General features: G+C 44.0%; 1 protein-coding gene across 3 annotated transcripts; it reads right to left on the reverse strand.

Moving 5' to 3' along the window:
* MSANTD3 (Myb/SANT DNA binding domain containing 3) lies at positions 1-25,848 on the reverse strand. Of its 3 annotated transcripts, XM_050761518.1 has the most exons (4): positions 25,607-25,797; positions 11,305-11,388; positions 9,650-10,100; positions 1-1,187 (listed from the first exon to the last, which is right to left on the reverse strand). In XM_050761518.1, the coding sequence occupies exons 3-4, from the start codon at positions 10,065-10,067 to the stop codon at positions 778-780; spliced, it is 828 nt and encodes a 275-aa protein (XP_050617475.1). In that variant the 5' UTR covers positions 10,068-10,100; positions 11,305-11,388; positions 25,607-25,797; the 3' UTR covers positions 1-777. The 3 variants fall into 3 exon arrangements, with proteins under 3 accessions (XP_050617475.1, XP_050617476.1, XP_050617477.1); XM_050761519.1 differs by lacking the exon at positions 11,305-11,388 and having other exon boundaries at positions 25,607-25,848; XM_050761520.1 differs by lacking the exons at positions 11,305-11,388; positions 25,607-25,797 and adding an exon at positions 25,407-25,547.
* Between the last annotated feature and the right edge of the window lie 715 nt (positions 25,849-26,563).

The raw sequence follows: 26,563 nt of genomic DNA on the forward strand, positions 1-26,563 counted from the left end.
TTGCAAGTCTTTCTTTTTTTAATAAAACCCACATACCAGAATGTAGAAATCTAAACAAACATTTCTCCCTCAAAGTAGTTACATCCTTAGTTCCAACAGAACTACCATTGTTGGAGAATTATTTAGAAAAGAAAAGGCCTTAAAAGGTGGTTTATGAGCCACATTAGAAAATACCCTTCTAAACACTGGGTTGTTTAAAAACAGAAAATCCATACTCAGAGGATGATACTGAGAAAATTTAAAAAGTGTGGCAGCTCTCATGGAGGTTCCCTGAAGACCTCTAGCAAGTTTGAGCAACAGCATCGCCACTGGAGAAACGTGTAGCCTCCCAGGACAGTCACTTTGGACGGGAGGGCATTCATTTGGATAGAAAAGTTCTGCTGTCTGTTTAAAAAGAAACAAAAACAAAAACAAAACAAAAAAAACAGCCACACTCCTTTATAGTCACACTTGCATTTGATTTAAAAAACAAAAAACAAAACAAAAAAAAACAACAACAACACTCACACGTGGTTCTTGTATGAATTCTAATTAAGAGACATTACATTCAGAATTATAGCACTCATAGTGATAATTTTCAGAAGACTATAACAGCTTCTTTGCCACTTAAGGGGTACAGAGGGTGCAGCTGTTTACCTGAATGAATTCTTAAATAAGTGACTACTACCACTCTAATTTTCCTAGTTGTAGCTCTGTTACAGGTTACTGACCGCAAGTCCATGTTCCAAACATTCTTTGCCAACACAGATTAATTACAAGAGAGCCACCCCCAAAGTCTTAGGGCGAATTGGGAAAGGGCCGGTTAAATGAGGAAACAGGCCATTCCTTGGTAAAAGTTTGTAGTTTTCTTTCCCAATACATCTTCTTTTTATTGAGAACTTCCATTTTTATCCTGTGTTCCTCCTCTGCCATCTCACACTCTCGCTCTATCTGCTGGATTTTGGCCACATGCACCTCATTCATTTGTATCAGTTGCAGTTGTAAGATGGACATTTGTTGATGGTGTTCTTCCTCATGCATCTTTTTTAAAGCACCTTCCTGAGAGGTTTTGCTCCTGTAGTTTTTATTGGCTGTTATTCTGACAGCTGAACACGAGGGTTCAGGTTGAGAGGTCCCCTCACATACTGGAAAATGTATGAACTCTTTCTCATCATCGCACAGTTCTCTATTTGAAACAGCAAATGATTCTGAAAAACAGTAGCAGAAAACATATGTTCAAAGATTTTACAGGCAGAGAAAAAAAACCAATCCTATTTCAAATGACAGGGTCCTTCATTACAGGATGTATCTAAAACCATGTCTGCTTTGGCCTTCATGTCTACAGGCACCCTAGCAACACCTGACTTTTTAAAAACCCACAAATCAAAAGCAATTTTTTCTTAAGAAATAATGACAAGGGGTTTTGTTAGGTTATTTCCTAGAACTTCGAAGTATGGGATCCGTTGTCAGAAACCATGCTTATCAAGAATCGGAGACCTTGTTATGTTGATATTCTAAACTGAAATGTGCCCAACTCTGATGAGCGTAGGACCACAATGCAAGGCCAGTGTGGATCTTCAAAGTAAGTTCTCTATCAGTCTGATCATCCTTTGCCAACTTCTCATTCAGCTATGAACACATATGTGTAATCTTTGCAAGAGTGCTATTGCTGTTTCCTGGTCACAGGTGTTAGCCCTTACCCTGGAGAGCCATCTTGTAAATGCTGTTCCTTGAAAGATGAGCCTACATTCCCTGGCTTAACTCCCTCACAAACATTTTCCCTTTACTCTCCAGCACTGCCATCTGGGGAGTTTTCAATGTCCCTCTTATTCAACCTATCTCTGGTACTTGACTATCCTTGAAACTTCTTTCCTCCATTAGCTTCTGAACCATGACTCGCCTAATTTCTAAGATGCCTTCCTCTCTGATTGCTCCTTCTCAAGTCTTCTTGATGTACAGAGACTCTTGCTGTACTCACCTGTTACCTTTTCATATTCTCCTGGGGGTTCCCATCCGTGGCTCTGTTCTTAATCTACCCTAAGTAAACTCATAACCTGATGCTGACCTTCCTTTCTTGTCTGACTCTTCCAAATGCCCTGTGTACCCTTCACTCCTACCACAAGCTACTCACATCCTTTATAAGGTCATGCTTTTTTTCATAATTCTGTTTCACTGTTCCTTCTGCTTAAAGTTAGGCTATCTGTCCCTCCACTTACTGTAGTCTTGCTTTTTTAACCTCCCCCCAACTCCTACTCATTCAAAACCAATGCCGCTTGCTCTGTGAAACCTCAGGTCTCTCCTTTATATGTACTCTTCTGTTACAGCACTTAACACACACTAGTATTGGCACCATGACATTCTCTTTTTTTAATCCTTGGGTACTAATTACTTTGTTTGGTACACAGTGGATGCCTAGTAAATATTTATTGGCTGAACCCTTGAATATAAAACGAAGAGTATATGGATGCAAAAGGATACCATGTTTGGTAGGTGCTATGTTTGCCCTGATTTCTTAATAGAGCAGTAACATCAGTGTCAATTAAGGGAGTTGCAATAAAGAAACCACTAACTCCACTAACCCATGGAGTCTTCTAGCTGTGACTCTAAGGCTTTCTTGAGAAGCTTTACATTTCCAATAATGAGAATCTTCTCCTTGGAGAAAAACAATGCCAATTTATTAACAGAGTTGATTACATTATTACGTCCACTCCATTATTCTGGAAGATGAGATGCTGGGAATGCTAACAGCTACTGGGGGAAACCTAATTCATAATACCCTGTTAATAACAGGAAAATGGCTACTGTTTAATTATTCCACTCCAAGAGGTAAAGTAACAACCATAACTAGTCCGTAATTATGATTAAAGAAAAGGTAAAAATCTTACTTCTGGAAGAGAAGGTTGAAAAAAAAAAAAAAAAAAAAAAAACACTTCTGTGCCATTCAGAAATAATGAAAATGTCTCTTGGAAATCTTTCCTGGAGACAGCTCTGGCCTCAAAGACAGCTCTTCCTTCATGCTCCCACTGCCTCCTGGGCCTATCTCTGGCAGAACACTTGTTAAAACTGGCAGTTTACCTCCCTTTTAAGTCTCTGAGAACTTTAAGACAGAGATTGCTTCTGCTCATCCTCATGTAGAACCCGGCACAGGGCCTGGTATAGTGCTGGGCATGTAAGAAATGTGTATGGGATGAATTACCTGCAGTGGGTCACATACCTCCTAACACGCCCAACCACAGAGAGGGAACAGTGCTCTGTGTGGGTATCCAAGGCACAGGACAAAGGAATGGGAGAGGCTTAACACTGAGAATAGGGCCCTCAGGTGTGAGCTTCAACTGCAAAGAGCATTACCTCACCTGTTTCCTTTCTAGTTCTGGATCTAGAAAGGAAGACATTCTGGAAAATGTCTTCTTTAAAGACTGGACACATTAGACATTTTGTGGTACCTCTAGTCTCTTTTCTCTTTGATTTCATTCCAGGGGATAGTTCTGGATACTCCTCTGAGTCCTTAAAGTTCATCCCCTAACAATGCTGCTGTCTCACCCAATTTCTTTAATTTCTTCTTCTTCTTCTTCCTCTTTTTTTTTGGTGAGATGGGGTCTCACTGTGTCACCCAGGCTGGAGTGCAGCGGCGCAATCTCAACTCACTGCAATCTCTGGCTTCCAGGCTCAAGTGACCCTCCTATTTCAGCCTCCAACTAGCTGGGACTACAGGCATGCACCACCAAGCCTGGTTAATTTTTTGCATTTTTTAGTAGAGACGGGGTTTTGCCAGGTTGCCCAGGCTGGTCTCAAACTCCTGAGTTCAAGCGATCTACCCGCCTTGGCTCCCAGAATGCTGGGATTATAGGCGTGAGCCACTGCGCCAGCCTCTTCCAATTTCTAAATGTTCACTTTCATCTCAACAATTCCAGGCTTTAGAGACCTGATGATGACAGTGATGATGATGATGATGATGATGATGATAGCACCTACTGTTTTTTGAGCAGCTAACCAGGTTCTAGGCTAGTGCTTTACAGCATTACCTCATCTAATCCTTACCCTATGAGAGAGGTATTATTATAGAAAACCAAATATAATATCCAAGGTCACATGGCTAGTTGAAAGAACCAGGATTCTAATCTAAGTCTGTATGACTCTAAAATCCAAACTCAACCACTACAATAATCAGCCTCCCACTCTTCCACTTGCTTAGCTGATCACTTACATATCTTAAAATGCAGCCTCCAAATTGTATCCACTATAAAACCATCTCTTATTAAGAATATGGGTATGTATCATGCATTTCGATCTCTAAATTTCTAGAGCTGTGAACATAAAAAGCAGTATGTTTGCGTCTGGGAGGAGAAAAATGACTCTTCTTTAACACCATTCTTTTTAGTTTAAATGTGTGCTAACATCCAAATTTTAAAGGAAAAAAAGCCAGGCCTCTTAAGAAGACTCTGGCAGAAGATGGGGCTTTCAACTAAAGAGGCCCGATGGTATAGTTAATTAACTTTCACACACATATTTGCTCCAATGAATAGAAACTACTGTTCAGATGGGAAGAATCCTCTCTTAATTGGAAAAAGACTAGCCTAGGAATGGCACTGTGCTGCAAATACCCACCATGTAATCTCTCTCAGAGGCAAAACAATGCCACCTGAAGGAGAAAACAACTCAATCTTATGCAAAAAGGGTAGGAAATCTCAACGGCTTTCCTGGGACCAGGAAAGCCAAGGGGATGTTCTTTCACTTGGACAACTGGAGTAAGTTTAATATCAGCAGGAAAAACCTACCATGACAGCAAAAGGATGGGAAGGAAACTATAAACAGGCCAAACCCCAGATACAGGAAATAAGGCTACCTGGGAAAGTGGATAAATAAGATGGGTGGATGCATGTTATGGAGTATAACACATTAACTAAAAGAAAGAAACTAGACTTACACACTGCAATAAATTGATCTTTTTTTTTTTTTTTAGACGAAGTCTGGCTCTGGCACCCAGGCTGGAGTGCAGTAGTGTAATACTGGCTCACTGCAATCTCCGCCTCCAGAGTTCAAGCAATTCTCCTGTCTCAGCCTCCCAAGTAGCTGGGATTACAGGTGTGCGCCACCATGCCCGGCTAATTTTTGTAGTTTTAATAAAGATGGGAGTTTTGCCATGTTGGCCACGACGGTCTTGAACTCCTGACCTCTAGTGATCCGTTTGCCTTGGCCTCCCAAAGTGCTGGGATTACAGGCATGAACCACTGTGCCCAGCCTAGGAACTGATCTTAAAAAGACTCTTCTGGCCGGGCGCGGTGGCTCAAGCCTGTAATCCCAGCACTTTGGGAGGCCGAGACGGGCGGATCACGAGGTCAGGAGATCGAGACCATCCTGGCTAACACGGTGAAACCCCGTCTCTACTAAAAATACAAGAAAATTAGCCGGGCGAGGTGGCGGGCGCCTGTAGTCCCAGCTACTCGGGAGGCTGAGGCAGGAGAATGGCGTGAACCCGGGAGGTGGAGCTTGCAGTGAGCCGAGATCGCGCCACTGCACTCCAGCCTGGGGCACAGAGCAAGACTCCGTCTCAAAAAAAAAAAAAAAAAAAAAAAGACTCTTCTAAGTGAAAAAAGCAGAGAAAATGGTATCTCTAGCACAAATTTAAATCTATATAAATTTAGAATAGATGCACACAAAACACATGTAAAAGAATATGTAAGCATGTTAGAATGATTCAGGTGCAGGAGAAGAAAATGAAAACATGGAATAAAAATGGAGCAAACACCTAACTAACAAAAGAAAGGCTTTTCACAGACCAGTGAGGCTGGTGTGCCATGACTGGAAATGTAATTCAGCCCTCTGGTACCAGAGATCTCACCCCCAAAGATTAGGATTGAACAATAATAATAATGGCATTTATTAAGAAATGTTCACAGTTATCAAGTATCACTTTATAGCATAGAATGTGAAATTAAATATAAATTATCCTAAGACATTTGGGTGCTACTCCAAAGCTTAGTTTTCTTAAATGTATTTGACTTTTGGTTATCCTAGCCTCCCAGCCACTCCTAGCAAATTTTGTTGGCTCCCTTAATTGGTTCTGTACACAGTTTCCCTCAAAATAATGGAAGATAAGTGTCAAAGCCAAATTATCACACATCATAAAATCTGCAGGGTGTAAATTGTTTTAATATATTTAAAGAGGAGATATTGGGTTTTTTTGCAAATATTAATATATACCTAAGTGTTATACTTAAATTTTAAGACTAGTGTGTTGGAATACGATGGACATTTTCAGAAAGTCATTGACAAAGCTAAGTATATCCAAGGGACAGTGATCAAGATGACACAGTTGAAACTATCTCATACCAAAAAGTAGTTACAGAGAGGCCTCTAGTGGAATACTATTAGAGTCCATCCTGTTTAACAGTTTTATCATAAATTCCAACAAATTTCTGAGTACCTAATTCTGTAACAGGTACCCTGTAAGGTATTGGAACAGTTCTGTCCAACAGAAAGACAATATAAGCTATTTATATATAATTTAAAATATCCTCAGAGTAACATTAGAAAAGTGAAAAAAAAAGATGAAATTTATTTTGGTAACATATTTTTTAATCCAATATATCTAAAATATTATCGTTTCAACATGTAACAATATAAAAATTATTTAATGAGGTTTTTTTACATTTTTTGGTACTAAGTCTTCAAAATGTGGTGTGCGCAATTATAGCACATCCTAATGTGGTCTACCCACATTTCAAGTGCTTATGAGCCTCATGTGGCTTGTGACAACTGTATTAGACAGCACAGTGTTAGAAAGATCACACATACACACATTCCTTATGTCAAATACACAAGATGTAATGAGGGCCATAACTCTAGAGCAGATTTTCCACCTTTTTCCCACCAACACCCAGAAAGGATGACTGACAATTCCAGGCTTCTTTTTCTTTTTTGAAAAAAAATTGAAATGCAAAATGAGTGAAATGAACTCAAAGTTGTTTTACTGTATCGAAAGAGTTCCAGTACCATACCTACTAGTATTAACAGATTACCTTTGGACACACTAGGCTCTCCACCACCGTCCAGATAGGACCTGGACACAGGAGCAAGGAGCATTTGGCTATGCTTTAATAATCACCAGCAAAAAGGGGAGTCCCCAGCGTCATCTATATACAAACATCCAATTTAAAATAAATCCCTTTATACTTGAGTCACTATTAAACGTCACTACAAGGAAAACACTGAGAATGTACCTTTATTCCCTTCTGCTGAAAATTTATACATTATGTTTATGAGTAAATGAATTACATCATTTCTTCCAAAAAGAAAGAGAAAAAAATTTGTGGGATGAACTTTCCTAGATCCCACCCCAGAATTTGAAAATGGGGAAATAAGACTGTCCAGGCCCCCTAAGAATAACCCTATGAAATCAATATACAATAATCTGGATCACAGGTTTGCAAAATGAACAGAAAGCAGCTCACACCAGCATGGTCCTCAGCAGTATCTCCCAGGGAACATATGCAATATAAAGAGCAGCCCTGCTGATCCATTCCCTCCTCCCCCAGCACACTCCTCCACAGCCTCACAGAAGCTAAATGGCTCTGAAGCCAGCAAGATGGAGAGGAACAGAGAATAACTGGCTAAAGCTATAAACATCTCCAAAACAAGGACACCATTAATTAGCAGTGAGAGTCCATGCATGACAGAAGCAGCAATGAGGAGGCATAAGAAAGAGAGCTGACAGTGCCCCCATAAACTGTCTGCTAGGAGGTACCCTGGCTTGGGAACTCAGGGATCAAAACCCAGACACAAGGTTCCTACACTGGAAATCGATGCATGAAGTTCATAACATAAACCACTACGGTTACCCAACTGGCTTCCTGGACTTAACCTTGGTCAAATGATCAGTAAGCAAACTTTTGATCACAATTTGCTTCTCCAGGATCGTCTGCCTACAGGACAGAAAAAAAGGTGCTAATCAAAAACATGTATTTGATTCACTTGGCAATTATCTTTTCCACTCTACACAGATAACATGCCTGGCTTTGGACTGCTTCTTGTTACTCTTAATTAACAGGAGCCAGTCCCTCAGAGCTCAGTCTACTCTGGAGACACTGACAAGTGAATTTCCCATCCTGCAAGCCGAGAACCAGACTATCCTGGGGAAGTGCTTGCTGGGTCCCTGACGCACCTTATGAACAACCCTCTGTCCCCCACCAGGAAACATCCTCTGCTTCAATGTCTGTTTTCAGAAAACTGCAGTAAATTTTTATATAAACTGGCCACTTCCTGTCTGAAAAGAAGCAGGAATTGCTGGAAATTTATCTGTGTGCATTTCCACCCTCCCCTTGCCTAGAGACATTTCAATAGTCCCTTAATTCCAACCTTCTGAAGCCATGACACACTATCACTGCATCCTTCATTGTATGACAGTGATTTTTTCCTTAAGAATTATGTATGACGTATTTTTTTCTTTTTAATGGAAGTATATTAAACTTAAAAGTTAATTTTTTGGGGAGTTTTTCAAGATCCCTGGGGTGCCACAAACCAAAACTGTGGATCACAATAGTATAATGGCTAAAAATGCTGGTTTTTAATCTGGGTGAATGCTAAAGCGGGCGTTCATCATATTAGTCTCCGCACTTTTTTTAAAGTTTGAAATTTTTTTTTTTTTTTTGACACAGAGTTTTGCTCTTGTTGCCTAGGCTAGAGTGCAATAGCACTATCTTGGCTCACCACAACCTCTGCCTCCCAGGTTCAAGCGATTCTCCTGTCTCAGCCTCCCAAGTAGCTGGGATTACAGGCATGCGCCACCATGCTCAGCTAATTTTGTATTTTTAGTAGAGACGGGGTTTCTCCATGTTGGTCAAGCTGGTCTCAAACTCCCAACCTCAGGTGATCCGCCTGCCTCAGACTCCCAAAGTGCTGGGATTACAGGCGTGAGCCTCAGCACCCAGCCAGTTGGCTCTTTTAATATGGCCTTTTGAGTGGCCTACTGCAATGCTTTGCAAATAATAAGGACCTCCAAAAATATTTTTTGAAAAAAGTGAAATGGAGTGGATGAATATAAATCTTCATAAAATTCTCTTTAACATATTTGAGATAGGTTGATAGGCAACTGCAGCACCTCACGAATGAGAACTCCATTAATGCAGTTCCTTATTTTTCTTTATGTTTAAGTAATAATAAAGTCTCGAAGAGAGTTATCACAATGATGTAAACAAGTACTTTTGTTTTTAGATACTTTTTTTTTTTTGAGACAGGGTCTCACTCTGTCACCCAGGCTGGAGTGCAGTGGTGCAGTTCACTGCAGCCTCCACCTCCCAGGCTCAAGTGATCCTGCAGTCTCAGCCTCCCAAGTATCTGGAATTACAGGTGCACGCTACCACACCCGGCTAATTTTTTCTATTTTTTGTAGAAATGGGGGTCTCACTTTGTTGCCCAGGGTGGTCTCAAATTCCTGGGCTCAAGCCATCCTCCTGCCTCAGCCTCCCAAAGTGCTGGGATTACAGGCGTGCCACTGCGCCCACCTCTATATGACTTTGAATGTCCTATATAATCCTGAGATCTTGAATTAGGAAAAACGAGTTTGATACAAAAGTTTCATTTTCAGAAGTTCCCTCAAAATGGAGGATTTTAAAATTAAAATGTCAAACAGGTACCCAGTGAGAGCGTGCACACTAGCATCAGGAACGGATACCTTGGGCCGAGGCGTCGGGGTGGTATTCGGGCTCCTCCTCCGGGGGGCTCTGCAGGAAGTAGAGCTGCTCTGGCAGCATGCTGGCGATCTTCTCCTTCCCTAGGACGTGGGTACTCAGGAGAGGGCTGACGCTCCGTTTCACTTTCTCTCTCCTTTCATGGGCCATAATTTTTTTGGTCCGAGCCTTGATGTTCTCCCAGCACTTCTTCAGCTGTTTGAAATCCCGCAGGGACACGCTGGGCTGAGAGTTGTATTCGTGGGCCAGCGCCTGCCAGGTACGCTGCTTAAGGGCAATAGTTCGCGCATCGCTTTTCTTACATTCCAGCACATATTTATACTTTTCTACTAAAGCCAGCAGGATGCTCTTTTCCAATTCTGAGAAGTATTTGGCAGGCTTTATAATTTCGTTGTTTTGCATTTTCCACTATATTTCTCCTGGCCGCTAGCTATCCTGTAAAAGGAAGTTTGAAGCAATGATTACCAACTCCAGCAAAAACAATGCCTACGAATCACTGAAGCTTAATTCCTGACTTGATTCCCTTGTCTGAAATACAGTACTTTCTTTTTCATTCATGTTGAATTATGATATTCAGGACTCTGGAGAATATTTAGAAATGTACTAGGAATGTGGTTTTACTTCAAACTGGATTGCTAGCTATACTGTGACTATCTGGTATATAACAGCAAAAAAAGAAAAGTTGAACTTTTTTTTTTTTTTGAAATGGAGTCTCACTCTTGTCGCCCAGGCTGGAGTGCAGTGGCACGATCTGAGCTCACAGCAACCTCCACCTCCTGGGTTCAGGCAATTCTCCTGCCTCAGCCTCCCGAATAGCTGGGATTACAGGCACCTGTCACCACGCCCAGCTAATTTTTTTTTTTTTTTTTTGTAGTTTTGGTAGAGACAGGGTTTCACCATGTTGGCCAGGCTGGTCTCGAACTCCTGACCCTAAGTGATCTGCCTGCCTCGGCCTCCCAAAGTGCTGGGATTACAGGCGTGAGCCACCGTGCCCGGTCTAGACTCTGATTTCTTAATTGAGTTTTCTTTCATGTTAGGCAACTGATTTTTCCCCCAAATCGTGTTAGCCAGTTTTAGAACTAAACAGCTTTCTAAAAGTTTTGTTACAGCTGAGGACAAGAGAAGCCACCATGTAATCAAATATATAATATGATGTGGGAGGCCGAGGCCGGCGAATCACGAGCTCAGGAGTTCGAGACCAGCCTGACCAACCTGGTGAAACCCCATCTCTACTAAAAATACAAAAATTAGCTGGACGTGGTAGCGTGTGCCTGTAATTCCAGCTATTCAGGAGGCTGAGGCAGGAGAATTGCTTGAACCTGGGAGGTGGAGGTTGCAGTGAGCCGAGATCATGCCATTGCAATCCAGCCTGGGAAACAGAGTGAGACTCCATCTCAAAAAAAAAAAACCATATATATATATATATATACACACATATGATGTACAGCCAGGCACGGTGGCTCACACCTGTAATCCCAGCCCTTTGGGAGGCTGAGGCAGGTAGACTGCTTGAGCCCAGGAGTTCGAGACTAGCATGGGCAACATGGCAAAACCCTGTCTCTACAAAAAAAAAAGAAAGAAAGAAAGAAAGAAAAAGTAAAAGAAGAAAAAAAAATTAGCCAGGTGTGGTGGTACGCACCTGTAATCCCAGAGCCCAGGAGGTCGAGGCTACAGTGAGCCATGTTCATACCACTGTACTCCAGCCTGGATGACAAAGGAGACACTGTCTCAAAAAAACAAAAAAAAATTGATGTTTTCGTCACTCTGTGGCATATACCTGAAGAAATGGCAACCTCAGTTTTTTCATCTTTAAAATGAGGGGTTGGAGTCTGTGATCCTTCAGGTATGAGGGCTGCTTTTTAAAATCCTAAGTAAACAATGTATGTAATTTCAGATGTGAAAGGGCCTAGGCACTTAAGAGACTGAGTTCAATGTTCCTCTTTACATTCCTCAAGTCTCTTTCCGGCTGAGAGAAGTAAGGGTCAGAAAGGTGAAGTGGATTGCACAAGATCACAAAGATGGTGACATGGAAAGTCCAGAACTTGGACTGCCCTAGGAGTCTAGTATTCTTAGAATCATTCCACAACTGTCTCTCAGCCTCTTGCCTTGGGTCACTCCAAATGATTAAACCATGATTCCCATAAGTCACCTTGTCATCCTCCACAGTGCTGAGTCAGCATGTTTCACACAACAGGTGCTTAGTGAATGTATTATTCCAGTGAAGTGTATGAAACCTATGTGTGTTTTAGGACCACACACTTTCCCCACATCTTTTAATCACAGAAAGCTTCTTATAAAATTAACCTCTCAAATATGTTACCGCAAAAATGTAGCTAAGCAACACGGACTGCGGCAATAAAGAAAGCATTATCATTCCCCTTGTTGGAAAGGGCCAACGTATTCCCAGTCCTTCTTACATTCTCCAAGCCTCTGATTTCTCAGAGTAATAGGCATGCATCAAGATACTAATGAGGCAGTCCATTTAAAACTGACCAATCACATCAAAAAATTAGAACTGCACAGGCGTGGTGGCTCACGCCTGTAATCCCAACACTTTGGGAGGCCGAGGCGGGCGGATCACAAAGTCAGGAGATCGCAACCATCCTGGCTAACACAGTGAAACCCTGTCTCTACTAAAACTACAAAAAAAAAAAAAAAAAAAAAAAAAAAAAACTAGCCAGGCGTGGTGGCGGGCGCCTGTAGTCCCAGCTATTCGGGAGGCAGGAGAATTGCTTGACCCTGGGAGGCAGAGCTTGCAGTGAGCCGAGATCGTGCCGCTGCACTCCAGCCTGGGCGACAGAGCAAGACTCCATCTCAAAAAAAAAAAAAAAAAAAGAAAGAAAATTAGGAACCATCTTGAAAAGAGTCCCACTAGCCGAAAATGGAATAATTTGAAATCAAAGGTCATAGGTACACAAGGATTCATTAAGTTATTTTCTCAACCTTTGTTATGTTTTTAAATTCCATAATAAAAAATTAGGCGGGGGAGGCTGTGACTTTTAAGTTTATGGTGCATTAATTTTAAATCACATTATTTCACGCCAGCTACTCACACACTATGCCTGGGAAGGAGTTTCTGTAGTTGTGAATGCCTGAAATCTGTTTGACTGAGGCTGGAGAGGACTGGGCCGGATCAGAGACCCTTCAAATTGAGGCCAAGGAGTGTGGGCTTTATATGAGGGTGACAGAACCTGATCAGGGTCTCTCACTATGCACTGCCTCATCCTAGAAGTTGTTATTAATAGAATGAAGTATGAGGGTAATCTGTGTCTCCAAATGCCAAGTACCCTGCTCTACATTCATACTGGACGCATCAGGTATCAGACACTGGGCGGTTCAGACACATGTCAAAGATGGTTTGGCCCTCAGATCCTGAGCAAAGCTAAATAAGTGGACATTTATCTTTGGGGATGTGTCCCTATAATGCTAATTTCCCATGCTCGTGTTTTGATCATGTTGCTCTAATATCCATACAATGATACCCAACCCAGGCTCTTTCTTCCTCAAAGGTCCCAAATTAATTTTTTACCTTCACCCATACTTTTATTCCCTATAAATCAATGTTCCCCAAACTGAAATTTATTAACATACACCCTGTACAATATCTCTCTTCTGTAGTATCTCTATCTGCCAACATGTCTATGTCCAGCTTTACTTTCTGTAGTTTTTGTTATGAAATCAACAGGTACACAGCCTGTTCTTAAATTACACAGCTTACACAGCGGATTCTGATCCAATTCCCCATCCTCAATCCCTCTGCTCCAGGAGATGTCAATATGCCAACTTTCCCCACTCCTAAGAATTGCTGCTGTAAGGATTAAGAACTCTGATTCACAAATGAAAAAAGGATTACTACCTATTTTGTTGTTGTATGTAATGCTATTTTACATATACATTATACATGTGTATACACACACATACTTTCTGAATAAATCTCTTTTTTCTATTTTATTTCTTCAAGATAAATTCCTAGGACTGTTGCACCAAAAGATAAAAACACTTAAGACTTCTGTTACATCCCCAAATTGTCCTTGTAAAATGTTGCACCAATTACATTTGTATTAATGGCACATAAGCATGTCCATTTCCCTATTTCGTTTTTTCATTCTGTGCCAACTGTGGAGGTAAAAAAGTCACTTCATTGATTAATGATAGATGAATTTCAGTTCTGAGGTAAGTAAGCCACATTCTCAACAAAGGTCTTGTGATCCTTAGTGGGACTGAAATTACATGGAATTAATTCCAAGCAATTTCACTTTTCCTCAAGATGTGTGCAGCACCTCTGCTGCAACCAGGTGGTGGTGGACTTGTGGGGAGTCTAAATTTCACAAAGTTTCTTGCCTTATATGTGGCCAGTTGTGTCTCAGAGTAATAATGATAGCAATAATAGCAGATAACTTTTATTGAGCCTGTATTGTAGGTGTAACAAATGTTTAATATGCACAATATCATTTAACCCTCCCAAAAATAGCCTCTGAGAGCTATATATTGTATATACATGTGTAATATGTATATATACTATATATATGTATATACATGTGTAATATGTATGTATACTATATATGTATATACATGTGCATTATATACATGTACATTACATATATAATGTACATGTATATATTTCTCCTGATACTTAATATATATACATGCATATATATATAAAGTGTCAGCAGAAATTATATGACTGCTCTCAAAAGCAAATACTCAGAATTACCAACACCTGGGGACCATTAATAGCCTATTAACTAAACTGTTATTTAATCACTAGTTAAGTAAATCCAAAGTTACCAATTTACTTTGCTTAATTTCGTAGAACAGCAGGCCTCCTTGGGCCTTGTGGTTCATTCTGCCTAGCTATAAAGGGATTCTGATACAAGGCAATGTACCCCAAAGGTTCCTTATGGATTTTCAACAGCCTTGTGAAATAGGCTGTTTATCTCCCTTAACCAATTACTATTCCCATTTCCCAGATAAGAAAACTGTGGCTCAGTAACTTACTCTGGTCACACAAATAGTAAGTGGTCTGACTTACTCCAGTGCCCATGCTCCTCTCTGCTCTGCTTAGCTCTCTTGTTTCAGACCTAGTGATAGCCTCTATTCCCCTGCTCAACGCATGGCCATTAACACTCTAATCATCAGCCAGGAAAGGGCCCAGGATAGGGCAATTTAGGTGGAGTGTGTCTCCATCTGTTGGCTGTTCCCCCACTCATCTCCCTCCCTCCATTACCTCCTCCCGATTTCAAACTTAGGGCCCATAATCCTCCCACGTGTACCTTCCTCACTCTAACCAGAGCTCTGATTTCTGCAGTTGAACCAGTAAGACTGTATGTTTGGGCCAGGCATGTGGGTTCATGCCTGTAATCCCAGCACTTTGGGAGGCCGAGGCAGGTGGATCACCTGAGGTCAGGGGTTCAAGACCAGCCTGGCCAATAAGGTGAAACTCCGTGTCTGCTAAAAATAAAAAAATTAGCCAGGTGTGGTAGCATGCACCTGTAATCCCAGCTACTCAGGAGGCTGAGGCAGGAGAATCACTTAAACCTGGGAGGCGGAGGTTGCAGTGAGCCAAGGTCAAGCCACTGCACTCCAGCCTGGGTAACAGAGTAAGACTCTGTCTCAAAAAAAAAAAAAAAAAAAAAAAAGACTGTACGTTTGAAAGGTAACTGTGGAGATCTTTTGGAGCTTTAACATGGTCCATGCCTCAGGGGAATGCTGGCATTACACTTGAGCACATAAACAAACACTTCCCAGAGAGGTCTCTCCAGCAAAGCTTATTAATGCTTATTAATAGAAACTTTGAGGCTAGAAAGGATACTCTTGTTTAAAACTATTCAGCAATGTCCATAATTGGTGATAAATGACAACATAACAAGCCTTCCCTGCTGCATCAGCTTTTATTAGGGATGGACTGGCCTTCCCTGTCCCCCAATTCTGCTCAGGAGCCATGATCTCTTGTGTCTGCTGTTCAGGTAGACAGTATACCATCCATTCTTATGCATGGTTGCAGGGCAACAAGCAGCCCAGTGACCCTCACAAAGTGGGCTCTCAGTAAACATTTTACAAATGCAGATATTTTGATATAGGCATAAAACAGCCCACCATGCACACAGTATCATACATGACAAAACAGTACACTAAAGGTTACATTGGCTGGGTAGGGTGGTGCCTGTAGTCCCAGCTTCTTGGGAGGCTGAGGCAGGGTGATCACTTGGGCCCAGGAGTCAGAGGCAATAGTGAGCTATGATTGTGCCTGTCAACAGTCACCCCACTTCAGCCTGGACAACATAGTGAGACCCCATCTCTTAATGGAAAAAAAAAAGCTGCGTTAAAGTAGAAATGGTCAAATAAAATAGCAAAATTCAAATGCAATGGAAGTTCCCCTTGGACTAGGCAAAGACCCAGATAGGCCTAAATCAAAAGGCACCATTCCCATACCCCTAGAAGAACAAGAAGGAAACAATTAGCACAATTTCTAAAACACTAACATTGACTAAACCAGCAAAATACTGTAATGCATACATTTAATATCCAACTTAAAACAAAAATTCATCTGTTTATGGACTAAATGTCTGTGTCCTCCCAAGATCCATATGTTGAAGCCCTAATTCCCTAGTGGTTGTATTTGGTGACTGGACATCTGAGGAAGCAATTAAGGTTAAATAAGGACATAAGTATGGGGCCCTGGTCCAGTGGGGTTAGTGCCTTGATAAGTAAAGACACCAGGAAGCTGGTGTGCCCCGTTATCCTCAATGGCTTATAAAGAGGAGGTCATGTAAGAACACAGCAAGATGGCACACAGCAAGATGGCCACCACCTACAAGCCATGAGAAGAGACCTCAGGATGAAACCTAACTTGCCAACACCTTGATCTTGGCATTCTCAGCCTCTAGAACTGTGAGAATCCAATTTCTGTTGTTTCAACCACACAATCTGTGGTATTTTATTATGGCAGCCTGAGAAGACTAATGTACCATCTAGTGATTTTTAAGTCCACCAAGGGTGAAACTAAGTCCTAAAGTTTCAGCAAAGACTAGAGAAACTTGTCAAGATTTCCCATCTCTTGCTCTTTGTGGAAAGTGGAGTTCTTTGAAGTTAATTCTCAGAATGGGTACCATGACTGAAGAGCTGTGGCACTGGAAAATCAGACTTCAGGACATTAATAGACTGCTGATCTTAAAGTGAGGTGAAATCAACCAAGACAGTGGATGCAGAAAACCTGGGCTCAAATCCTGACTTTACCTGTCACCCAACCGTGTGACTTTGGGCAAGTCAATCAACCTCTAATGCTTCATCTGTAAAATGGAGTTACTCCCCCGCTACCCCAGCCCTGCCTCATTCCCTCTGCACAACAGTCCTGCAACGTGAATAAAGAAACACAGACTACAGCTTCAATCAATTTTAGTTCTTTCTACTCTTCCCACCAATATTAAACTGCTTCCAAAAATAGAATAGTGCTGTGTGTGTGTGTGCGCGCATATATATATAGGGTATGTGTGTGTGTGTGTATATATATAGGGTGTGTATGTATATATAGTTATTGGCTCTTTATTTCATACACACACAATTCAACAAATATGTAATGAACTCCTGCCAAAGGCTCAGCACTGTTCTAGAGTATGTGGGAGATACAGGGGCAGGCTGAACCCTCCAGCCTAGAAAGAGCGCTGACATGCACAAACTGACAACTAAAATGAGAGGCACGCTGAAACAGACACCAGAAGAGAGGACAAAGCACCTTGAGTGTGCAGAGGAGGGAAGAGGTTCACTTGCATTCTCATGAATAAGAGGACATTTGAGCTAGATCTTTAAGAATGTATAGGATATGAATGGAGAGAGTTGAAGGAGATCATCAGATAAATAATTGACAAGAAAAGGCCTGGACTCTGATTGGAGACAATGTTATTGGAAAGGAGGAAGTACACACCAAAGACTGTCTCTTTCTTTTCTGAGAGACAGAGTCTAGCTCTATCGCCCAGGCTGGAGTAGAGTGGCACGATCTCAGCTCACTGCAACCTCCGCCTCCCAGGTTCAAACAATTCTCCGGCTTCAGTTTCCCAAGTAGCTAGGATTACAGGCACCCATCACCACACTCAGCTGATTTTTGTATTTTTTAAAAAGATGGGGTTTCACTATATATTGGCCAGGCTGGTCTTGAACTCCTGACCTCAGATGATCCGCCTGCCTCGGCCTCTCAAAGTGTTGGGATTAGGATTACAGGCGTGAGCTACCACACCCAGTCAAAGACTGTTTCAAAGGAAGAAATGAGCAGGATGTATATGTGTCCACAGTAGGGTAGGGGATCAACAGAAAGCAGAGGCAGGGAGGATATACGAGGATTAACCGAACACCTACTCTGTGCAGGCATCAGAGAGAATGGTATTCCTTAAGATCAAGATCACAGACCAATGAGGACATCACAGTCCCATGAAGACATAATGCACATGTATTGTGGGATAGGCTGGTGACAAGGCAGTGTGATAAGCACAGTGACAGAGATGAGCCCAGGCACATATTCCAAAATTGGGGGGATCTAGAACAGGAAACTTAATTCCTACTTGAATAGACTGAAATTAGATGAACTTGAGAACAAAGCAGGGCCACAGCTCGGGAGGGAAAGACTTAAAGAACATATTCAGAAGTGGTGAGTGAACTGAAGGACACGTGGCAGCCCTCCCCACAAGCAAGGCCTGGCAAGTAATGGGCAATCCACTTGCTCTAAAGGTAGAAAGGCTATTTCCTACCCTGGTATCTCGCCTGTCTCCTGACTCAACACCTCAAAAATAACCTTTCTTTTAAACTACAAAGCACATTGGCCAGGTGTGGTGATTCCCATCTGTAATCCCAGAACTTTGGGAGGCTAAGGCAGGAGGATTGCTTGAGCCCAGGGGTTCAAGACCAGCCTAGGCAACAAGGAGAGACCTCTATTGCTATGAAAATGAAAATTAAAAGTATTAGCCGGGCAAGGTGGCCTGTGCCTACAGCCCCAGCTACTAGGGAGGCTAGGAGAGGAGGATCCCTTGAGCCCAGGAGTTTGAGGTTGCAGTGAGATATAATCATGCCACTGCACGCCAGCCAGGGTGACAGAGCAAGACCCTATCTCCAAAAAAAAAGGTAGTATAATATAGAGGTTAAGGACATGGGCTTGGACCTATGGCCTCAAATCCCAACCCTACCGCTGCTCCTGAGAGTGCAGCTTTAGAAAAAGAAAAAATATAAATAAATTTTAAAGAAGGACCTCAATCTAATCCTCTCACTTTACAGTTGAGGAAACTGAGGCTCAGAGCAAAACAGGGCTTCCCGAGGCCCTAGTTACAGGGGAGGGTCTGAAATCAAGGCTTCTTCGTTTGCTTTCCAACCCCTTTCCCACTTCAGAACCCCCTCACCATCAAGATGCCCTTTTGGCTAGGTACTCTCAAGTCTCCCCAACTGTACCGTTTGAAAACTCCAGGGCACTGCTCTCAACTCTGTCATTCATTTTGTGACATCTGTCTTGGCACGCCTTCTTTACTTGCTGTTAATTCCTCATCTCTAAATTATAAAGCTCAAGGGGGTATTCTCTAAAGTCCTATCCAGTACTGGTCATCTATTACTGCCATTAAAATGATTTTTCTGCAACCTAACTTCCACAGTTCACTGCCAAAGACACATAGTTGGTATTTTCTGATTATTTATGAGGCTGGTGGAGCTACCAGCCAATGAAAGAGCATTACAGCAGAATGAAGTGATCTCAGCACTTTAGATGACCTTGTTATTTTGCTTCAGGCCCATACACAGGTTTAACTATGCAAGTTAAGCAGTTCCAGGTGAAATGGCAAAAGCAGGTGATCTGATCTGTTCACTACAGCTCCTTACAGAGAGCCTGGTGTACATCAAGCACTCAATAAATATTTGTGGAATTAAATGCCATAACCAACCTGCTTACCATTTGCATTTTTTTAAACTAATTATTGCTAGATTTTTGTTTTGTTTTGTTTTTTGTTTTTTGAGACAGAGTCTCGCACTGTCACCCAGGCTGGAGTGCAGTGGTGCGATCTCAGCTCACTGCAAGCTCAGCCTCCCGGGTTCACGCCATTCTCCTGCCTCAGCCTTCCAAGTAGCTGGGACTACAGGAGCCCACCACCACACCGAGCTAATTTTTTTTTTTTATTATACTTTAAGTTCTAGGGTACATGTGGATAACGTGCAGGTTTGTTACATATCTGTACCTGTGCCATGTTGGCGTGCTGCACCCATCAACTCGTTAGCACCCATCAACTCGTCATTTACATCAGGTATAGCTAATTTTTTTTGTATTTTTAGTAGAGACGGGGTTTCACCGTGTTAGCCAGGATGGTCTCGATCTCCTGATCTCCTGATCTGCCCGCCTTGGCCTCCCAAAGTGCTGGGATTACAGGTGTGAGCCACCGCACCCGGCCGCTAGATGTTTTATTATTTTAAATTTCTCCTCTTACAAAGGATTTATCATAAAATAATCATTTCCTTCTTGCAAATATCATTACAGTTCAAAGGAGGTAGAAATGGCAACGTTTTAAGAGCCTCAATACCACTATGATGCCTTCAGGATTTCATTTTATCCAGAGGTGAGAGTAATCAGACAGTACTCTTACCTGCCTGCACATGTACATACCTGTGTGCCCAAGATGGCCACTCACCCAAGCTCTCTCTGCCTCTCCACCTTCTTTCTTTCCTTTCGAGAGCTTTCCAGTCAAACCTAGCACCGAACTTGCTTTCTCTAATGCGTTCCCTCTCTACCACTTTTCCACCCACTCCAGGCAGCCATGTAACTTGGAAGTGTTTATTTTTTTTTTTTTTTTTTTTTTTTTTTTTGAGACTGAGTCTGGCTCTGTCGCCCAGGCTGGAGTGCAGTGGCCGGATCTCAGCTCACTGCAAGCTCCACCTCCCGGGTTTACGCCATTCTCCTGCCTCAGCCTCCCGAGTAGCTGGGACCACAGGCGCCCGCCACTTCGCCCGGCTAGTTTTTTTGTATTTTTTAGTAGAGACGGGGTTTCACCGTGTTAGCCAGGATGGTCTCGATCTCCTGACCTCGTGATCCGCCCGTCTCGGCCTCCCAAAGTGCTGGGATTACAGGCTTGAGCCACCGCGCCCGGCCCCGGAAGTGTTTATTTTCATCATCTGTGCCTGAGTGTGACTGTATGCATGCAGAACCAGCCCTGTGTTGAAAGCCAGGACTCCCCCACTTTCCCACCCTCACAGTCCCCTCTATAAACCAGATGAGAGTTCTTAAAAGTCCTAACCCCTTCCTTCCCCTTCTCCACACTCCATCTTAAACCATCCCCACCCACGGCTTCCCTGAAATGCCTTTGGAATCATTATTAAGGTATCTTCCACAGAAAGCAATGTTGAAAAACAGAAAGTCCCCTTCTGTAGGTGTTCCCACTCCAACCTACTTCTCGTCTACTGAGTACACTCTCCTCCACTCCCACCACTTCAGCTACAACCATCAGCTCTCAATAGGAGAAGGGTACCGAGTATTTTCCTCTTGCAGCACTCAGAATTACTCTGCACTGAGATCTATCCATATCCTGAAGGCTCTCCCTATCTGATGGTGAGCTCTGAGGCATTGAACTACATTTTATTTGTATCTTTAGCACATAGTAGATTCGCAGTGTTTGTTTAAAAAAAAAAAAAAAAGTTGGGAGGGGGGACGCAGGCACAGTGGCTCACACCTGTAATCCCAGCACTTTGGAAGGCAGAGGGGGGAGTACTGCTTGATGCCAGAAGTTTGAGACCAGCCTGGGCAACACAGTGATACTCCATCTCTAAAAATAAAAATTTAAAAACTAGCCAGGCATGATCATCTGTAATCCCAGCTACTTGGAAGGCTGAGGTGGGAGGATCACCTGAGCCCAGGAGTTTGAGGCTGCAGCGAACAATGATTGCACCACTGCACTCCAACCTAGGTAAAAGAGCACAACCCTGTCTCTTTTAAAAAAATAAAATAATAAAATAAAATAAAAAGGCCAGGCATGGTGGCTCACGCCTGTAATCCCAGCACTTTGGGAGGCCGAGGTGGAAGAATCACCTGAGGTCGGGAGTTCGAGACCAGCCTGACCAACATGGAAAAACCCCGTCTCTACTAAAAATACAAAATTAGCCAGGTATGGTGGCGTATGCCTGTAATCCCAGCTATTCAGGAGGCTGAGGCAGGAGAATTGCTTGAACCCAGGAGGCAGAGGTTGCGGTGAGCTGAGATCGTGCCACTGCACTCCAGCCTGGCCAACAAGAGCAAAACTCTGTCTCAAAAAAAAGAAAGAAAAAGAAGAAAGTGGCAGTGATGGAAGAACCTCTCTTGCAAGCCTCAAGCTCTCTCCTTAGCATCAAACACATTTCCAATTATCTATCAGCCACCTCTGCACCCCATCATGGGCACCTCAGAAAACTCCAATTCTCCATAGCCAAAAACTAATTATTCCCCTACACCAAAATCTTCTGATTTCTGATGATGTCAGCCACTTCAATTTGGCTTCCCAAAGCAGAAACATCAATGTAATCTTCAATCACATGCGACTAATTAACAAGACCTATGGTACATTTTACCCCAACATCTGTTCCCTCCTCTCCCATTCTCACTGCCCATGTCTGTGGTCAGACCTAATCTCTAAAATGGTCTCCCAAACTTCCGGTCTCTCTTCCACACAACTACAGGGATCTTCCTAAAACACAGTGATCAAGCCACAGGCTTCCTTGTAAACCTCAGACATCCCTCCCACTGCCTAAATGATAAAAGTCTCAACTCCTCACATGGCATTCATGGCCTTTCTGGATCTGGCCCTGATTATAGCACCCTCACCAGCCCCTCATCCTCTCCATGTATTTTTCACCCTAACCAGACCAAACTCAACATGCGGCTTCCTTTGGCTGGAATCCTTCACCCCAAGGCCACCAAGGGCCCATTTTCAATCTTTTTTTGTTTTTTGTTTTTTTTGAAACCGAGTCTCGCTCCCAAAGTGCTGGCATTACAGGCATGAGCCACCGCGCCCGGCCCATTTTCAATCTTCAAAGCCCAACTCTCATGCAATTTTTGTTAAGCCTTCCTCAATTAATACCCAGTCTGTTATGTTTATTTTCTTTATAATGGCTACCTTCTAAAATGGGGTTGAAGCAGCTTACGAATTACACACACAATTCAACTAGATTTTTTTTTTTTTTTTTTTTTTTTTGAGAGAGATTGAGGAGAGACTATCAGGGCAAAGATAAGACCAAGTCAAAAGAGATCAAAGCTAGGTGGTAAAGGAGCATTCAAAACCTGTGTCATGGCCGGGCGCAGTGGCTCACACTTATAATCCTAACCCCTTGGGAGGCCGAGGTGGGTGGATCACCTGAGGTCAGGAGTTCAAGACCAGCCTGGCCAACATGGTGAAACCCCCATCTCTACTAAAACTACAAAAATTAGCTGGGCGTGGTGATGGGTGCCTGTAATCTCAGCTACTCGGGAGGCTGAGACAAGAGACTTGCTTGAACCCAAGAGGTGGAGACTGCAGTGAGCTGAGATCATGCCACTGCACTCCAGCCTGGACGACAGAGCGAGACTCTGTCTCAAAAAACAAACAAACAAACAAACAAAAAAACTCCACAAAACAAAAACCTGTGTCATAATGTCTCATACTTATCTTGTTAGATATAGATTGGCCCTGAGTTCCCACTGGCTCAGAATGAGTTACTCTTCTATGAGCTCGCTGCCAGTTGTACATGACTGTACTGTAACACTTCCCATATTTTTTTTTCAATTTGCTCTTTGCGTCCATCTCCCACACTGGACTGGGAAATTCCTAGGCAATACATAATTTCTGACTCATCGCTGTATCCCCAGAATGTAACATATGACTCAGCACGCGACTGGTGCTCAGCAGACATTTGTTGAATGGATGTTATCACGGACAGGGAAAACGGCACTAGTGCTTGTTGAACTGCACGCCAGGTATGTGAAAAAACATTATTTTATCCTCACAAAAAATGTACAAAGCTAAGAAATGGCAGAGCTAGGATTCAAACCCCAAACACTCTATCTCTCCAAAGCAATTGCTCTTCCAACTATGCATGGTGTTCCCTACCTTCACCATCGCTACATACCCACCTACTCTCTGCTTCAATGCCTGGTTAAAAACAAAACAAAACACCCTTCTCCCAGAATTCTTTCCTACTCACTCAGGACAGGAGTGCCTGAGTCCAGCCCTTGATCTTCCACAATACATTAAGTAACAAATCATCACAAACCGGGAGAGGAGAGGGTGCCCCCTTGGTAGCTGAGAACTGAACAGCCTGTTGGGTATTCTGCAGATGGTGGGGTGAAGTCCTCAGCTCCTCCTTCTCCTGCCTTTCCCCATAGGTGCAGTGCCTGGGCCCTTCCTGCCTCACTTCCTTCTTCAGGATCCAAAGCCTTTTTAGTCCTCCCCATTCTAAACTGAAACCCAAAATAATCTCCTCAGGCCCATTACTTCTCTAACCCAATGAATGGTGTTGAAAATGCTCTCCTCCATTATATCAGTGAGACTTTTGTATTTTAAGCATCTCATCAACCATTAGGGCTGGCAAGCATCCCCATGCCCTGAAACAAGAATTCTGTGAGAAGGGATAATGGCATGTTAGGAGGCCCAACCACCCCACCCTCCATCAATCTGAATATTTTTGTCCTTGCCTGGGAGTAAAAAGAGACATCCTATAACATCCCTCCCCACCTCCTGACCCAGCAGCCTTCGTCCCCCATCCCGGGTCTCCAAGGGAGGGCTGAAATCTGGCCCAGCAATCCTGGTCCAGAATTCTGCAGGGGAGGGATGGTGAACCCTGGTACCTTCCTCTACATCTTCTTCCAGGACTTTAGAATCCTTCTTCTCCCCTCTAGTCCATCCCATGTCTCTCTCTGGCCCCAGACTTCCACAGCCGTCCTCAATCCTAACTCATAAACTATGTTTTTGAATTAGTATTCAGCAATTTCCTTGGAATACAACCATGTTCTCTGACATGCTGAAAGGCACACTCTCTGGCCTTGATATTATCCTACCTCCAGTTTTAAATGTGTGACAAATATATCCCTGCATCCTACAACTACTCTCCTCGATACTGCAGGAACGTCTGTAATCTTAAATGTTATCACACCTAATACCCAATCTCCTGAATCGGAATAGGGAGACTAAATTTTTCACTGTTTAGTACTCCTAAATAAAGATTATTCATGCAATTTACAGTAACTACCTCACAGCGCCAGTGTGATGATTCAATGATAATTCATGCCAACTGTTCAGTACCTTGGGCCTGGTACATAGAAAGTGCTCAAAATTTAGCTGTTATCATTTATATACATTATCTTTCACAATAGCACCTGAGGGTAGATATAATACCACTCCCCCCCGACCCCCGCCTCTAATTTACAGAAACAGTAGCCCCGGCTCCGAGTAAAGGAGCTTTCCCAAGGTCAGTCGAGCAAGGATGTGATGCTTGGCCTTCATCCTGCAAGTAAGGGACCCCTCCCGTTACACTCTGGACGGGCGGGGCACTGGGGGTCTTAAAGGAGCCAAGTATGGAAAAGCGCCGAGCACAGTGATCAGCACACAGTGGGGACCCCGGGATGGGAAGACTGCGGTATTGCGGGTCATCAGGATTCCCCCCAAGGAGCTCCCGCAGCCCGGGAGTCCAGAGCCCACCCCACTCCCTGCCATGGGCGCGCCACTGAGTCCCCCGGAGGCCCGCGCCCCGGGGCTTTGTAGGCAGCAGGCCGGCCCTACTCACCGAGTCCCATCGCGGCGCGCGGAGGCGGCCGCCTGGCGCCCAGCCTGCAAGGCAGGGGTCGCAGCGGCTCGGCCCGAAAACCCGCCATGCCGGCCCCCGGCCCCTGCACGCCCGGCCCGCGCCCCCGACCCGCGCCCCCGCCCCCGCCCCCGCCCCCGCCCCCGCCCCGCTGCTGCCCGCCCGGAAGGGGAGCCCCCTACCTGCAGCGGCGGCGCGGCGGCCGCGGCGACCGGGGGAGGGGCCGGCGAGGCGCGAGCGCGGGCGGCCTGGGCTCCTCTGGCAAGCAGGGCGGCCAGGAGGGCCGCGGGCTCCCGAGCGCCGGGCGGCGGCGGCGCGCCCCCGGCCGGCCAGGCCCCGCCGCGCGCGCCGCGGCCACAAAGCCCGGACGCCGCCGCCCCCTCGCGGACCGCCCGCCGCTTGCCGGTCCGTAGGCGCCGCCGAGGACAGCGGGAGCGCGGCCCCGCGCCAGTCCCCACTTCCCCGAGCTGCGGCCGCCGGCCTCCCGGGGACTGGGGCGGGGCGCGGGGTGCCCCCCGCCCACCTGCCCGTCCGCACCGACCCCGCTCCTGACATCCTCGGGCTGAAGTCCCCGTACTGATTTAGTTGCCTTTTCCCCCCACCTTTGCAGAGGCGCTCCTGAAGGGGCCCGAAAAACTTTTATTTCTATTAACAACAGAAGAATACATTTGTCACACGGGATTCGGCGGCCATGGGCACGAGTTACTTCAGTCCAGGTCCCTCGACTGAAATAGGCCCTTTTCTTTTAGGGCTCCTTGATACTTGGGACAGCCAATCTCCCTATGCTGAGTTTATCACACACTTCTGTTAATTTGCGGAATGTGCCTCCCCCAGGACAGCGACTGTGCTCACTGGAGCCCAGGACCTCTCTTGGACACTGTGCTGACTCAGTTGGAATTAATGCGTGTGTAAATGCATGCACAACGGCTCAAACTGTCGGGACAAGCCACCCTTTGCCCCTTCCGCAAACAGAGTTGGCTGAATGTTTCTTTTGCCCTGGATCCATTGGGAAGATTCCAAGCCCAGAGAAAGGCAGAGAGGGCTTTTTAACTTTTTTTTTTTTTTTTTTTTTTTTTTTTGAGGTGAAATTCACAAGACATAAACCATTTAAAAGCGAACGATTCAGTGGCATTTGTTAC

This window comes from Macaca thibetana, chromosome 15 (genome assembly GCF_024542745.1).
Source record: "Macaca thibetana thibetana isolate TM-01 chromosome 15, ASM2454274v1, whole genome shotgun sequence".
Lineage (NCBI taxonomy): Eukaryota > Metazoa > Chordata > Mammalia > Primates > Cercopithecidae > Macaca > Macaca thibetana.

Excerpts from the sequence above, each read along its gene's own strand:
- MSANTD3 (XM_050761519.1), bottom strand. The coding sequence starts at position 10,067 with ATGCAAAACAACGAAATTATAAAGCCTGCCAAATACTTCTCAGAATTG. Across the intron at positions 1,188-9,649 it reads CCCCGACGCCTCGGCCCAAG|AATCATTTGCTGTTTCAAAT; the intron begins GTATCCGTTCCT and ends ACTGTTTTTCAG.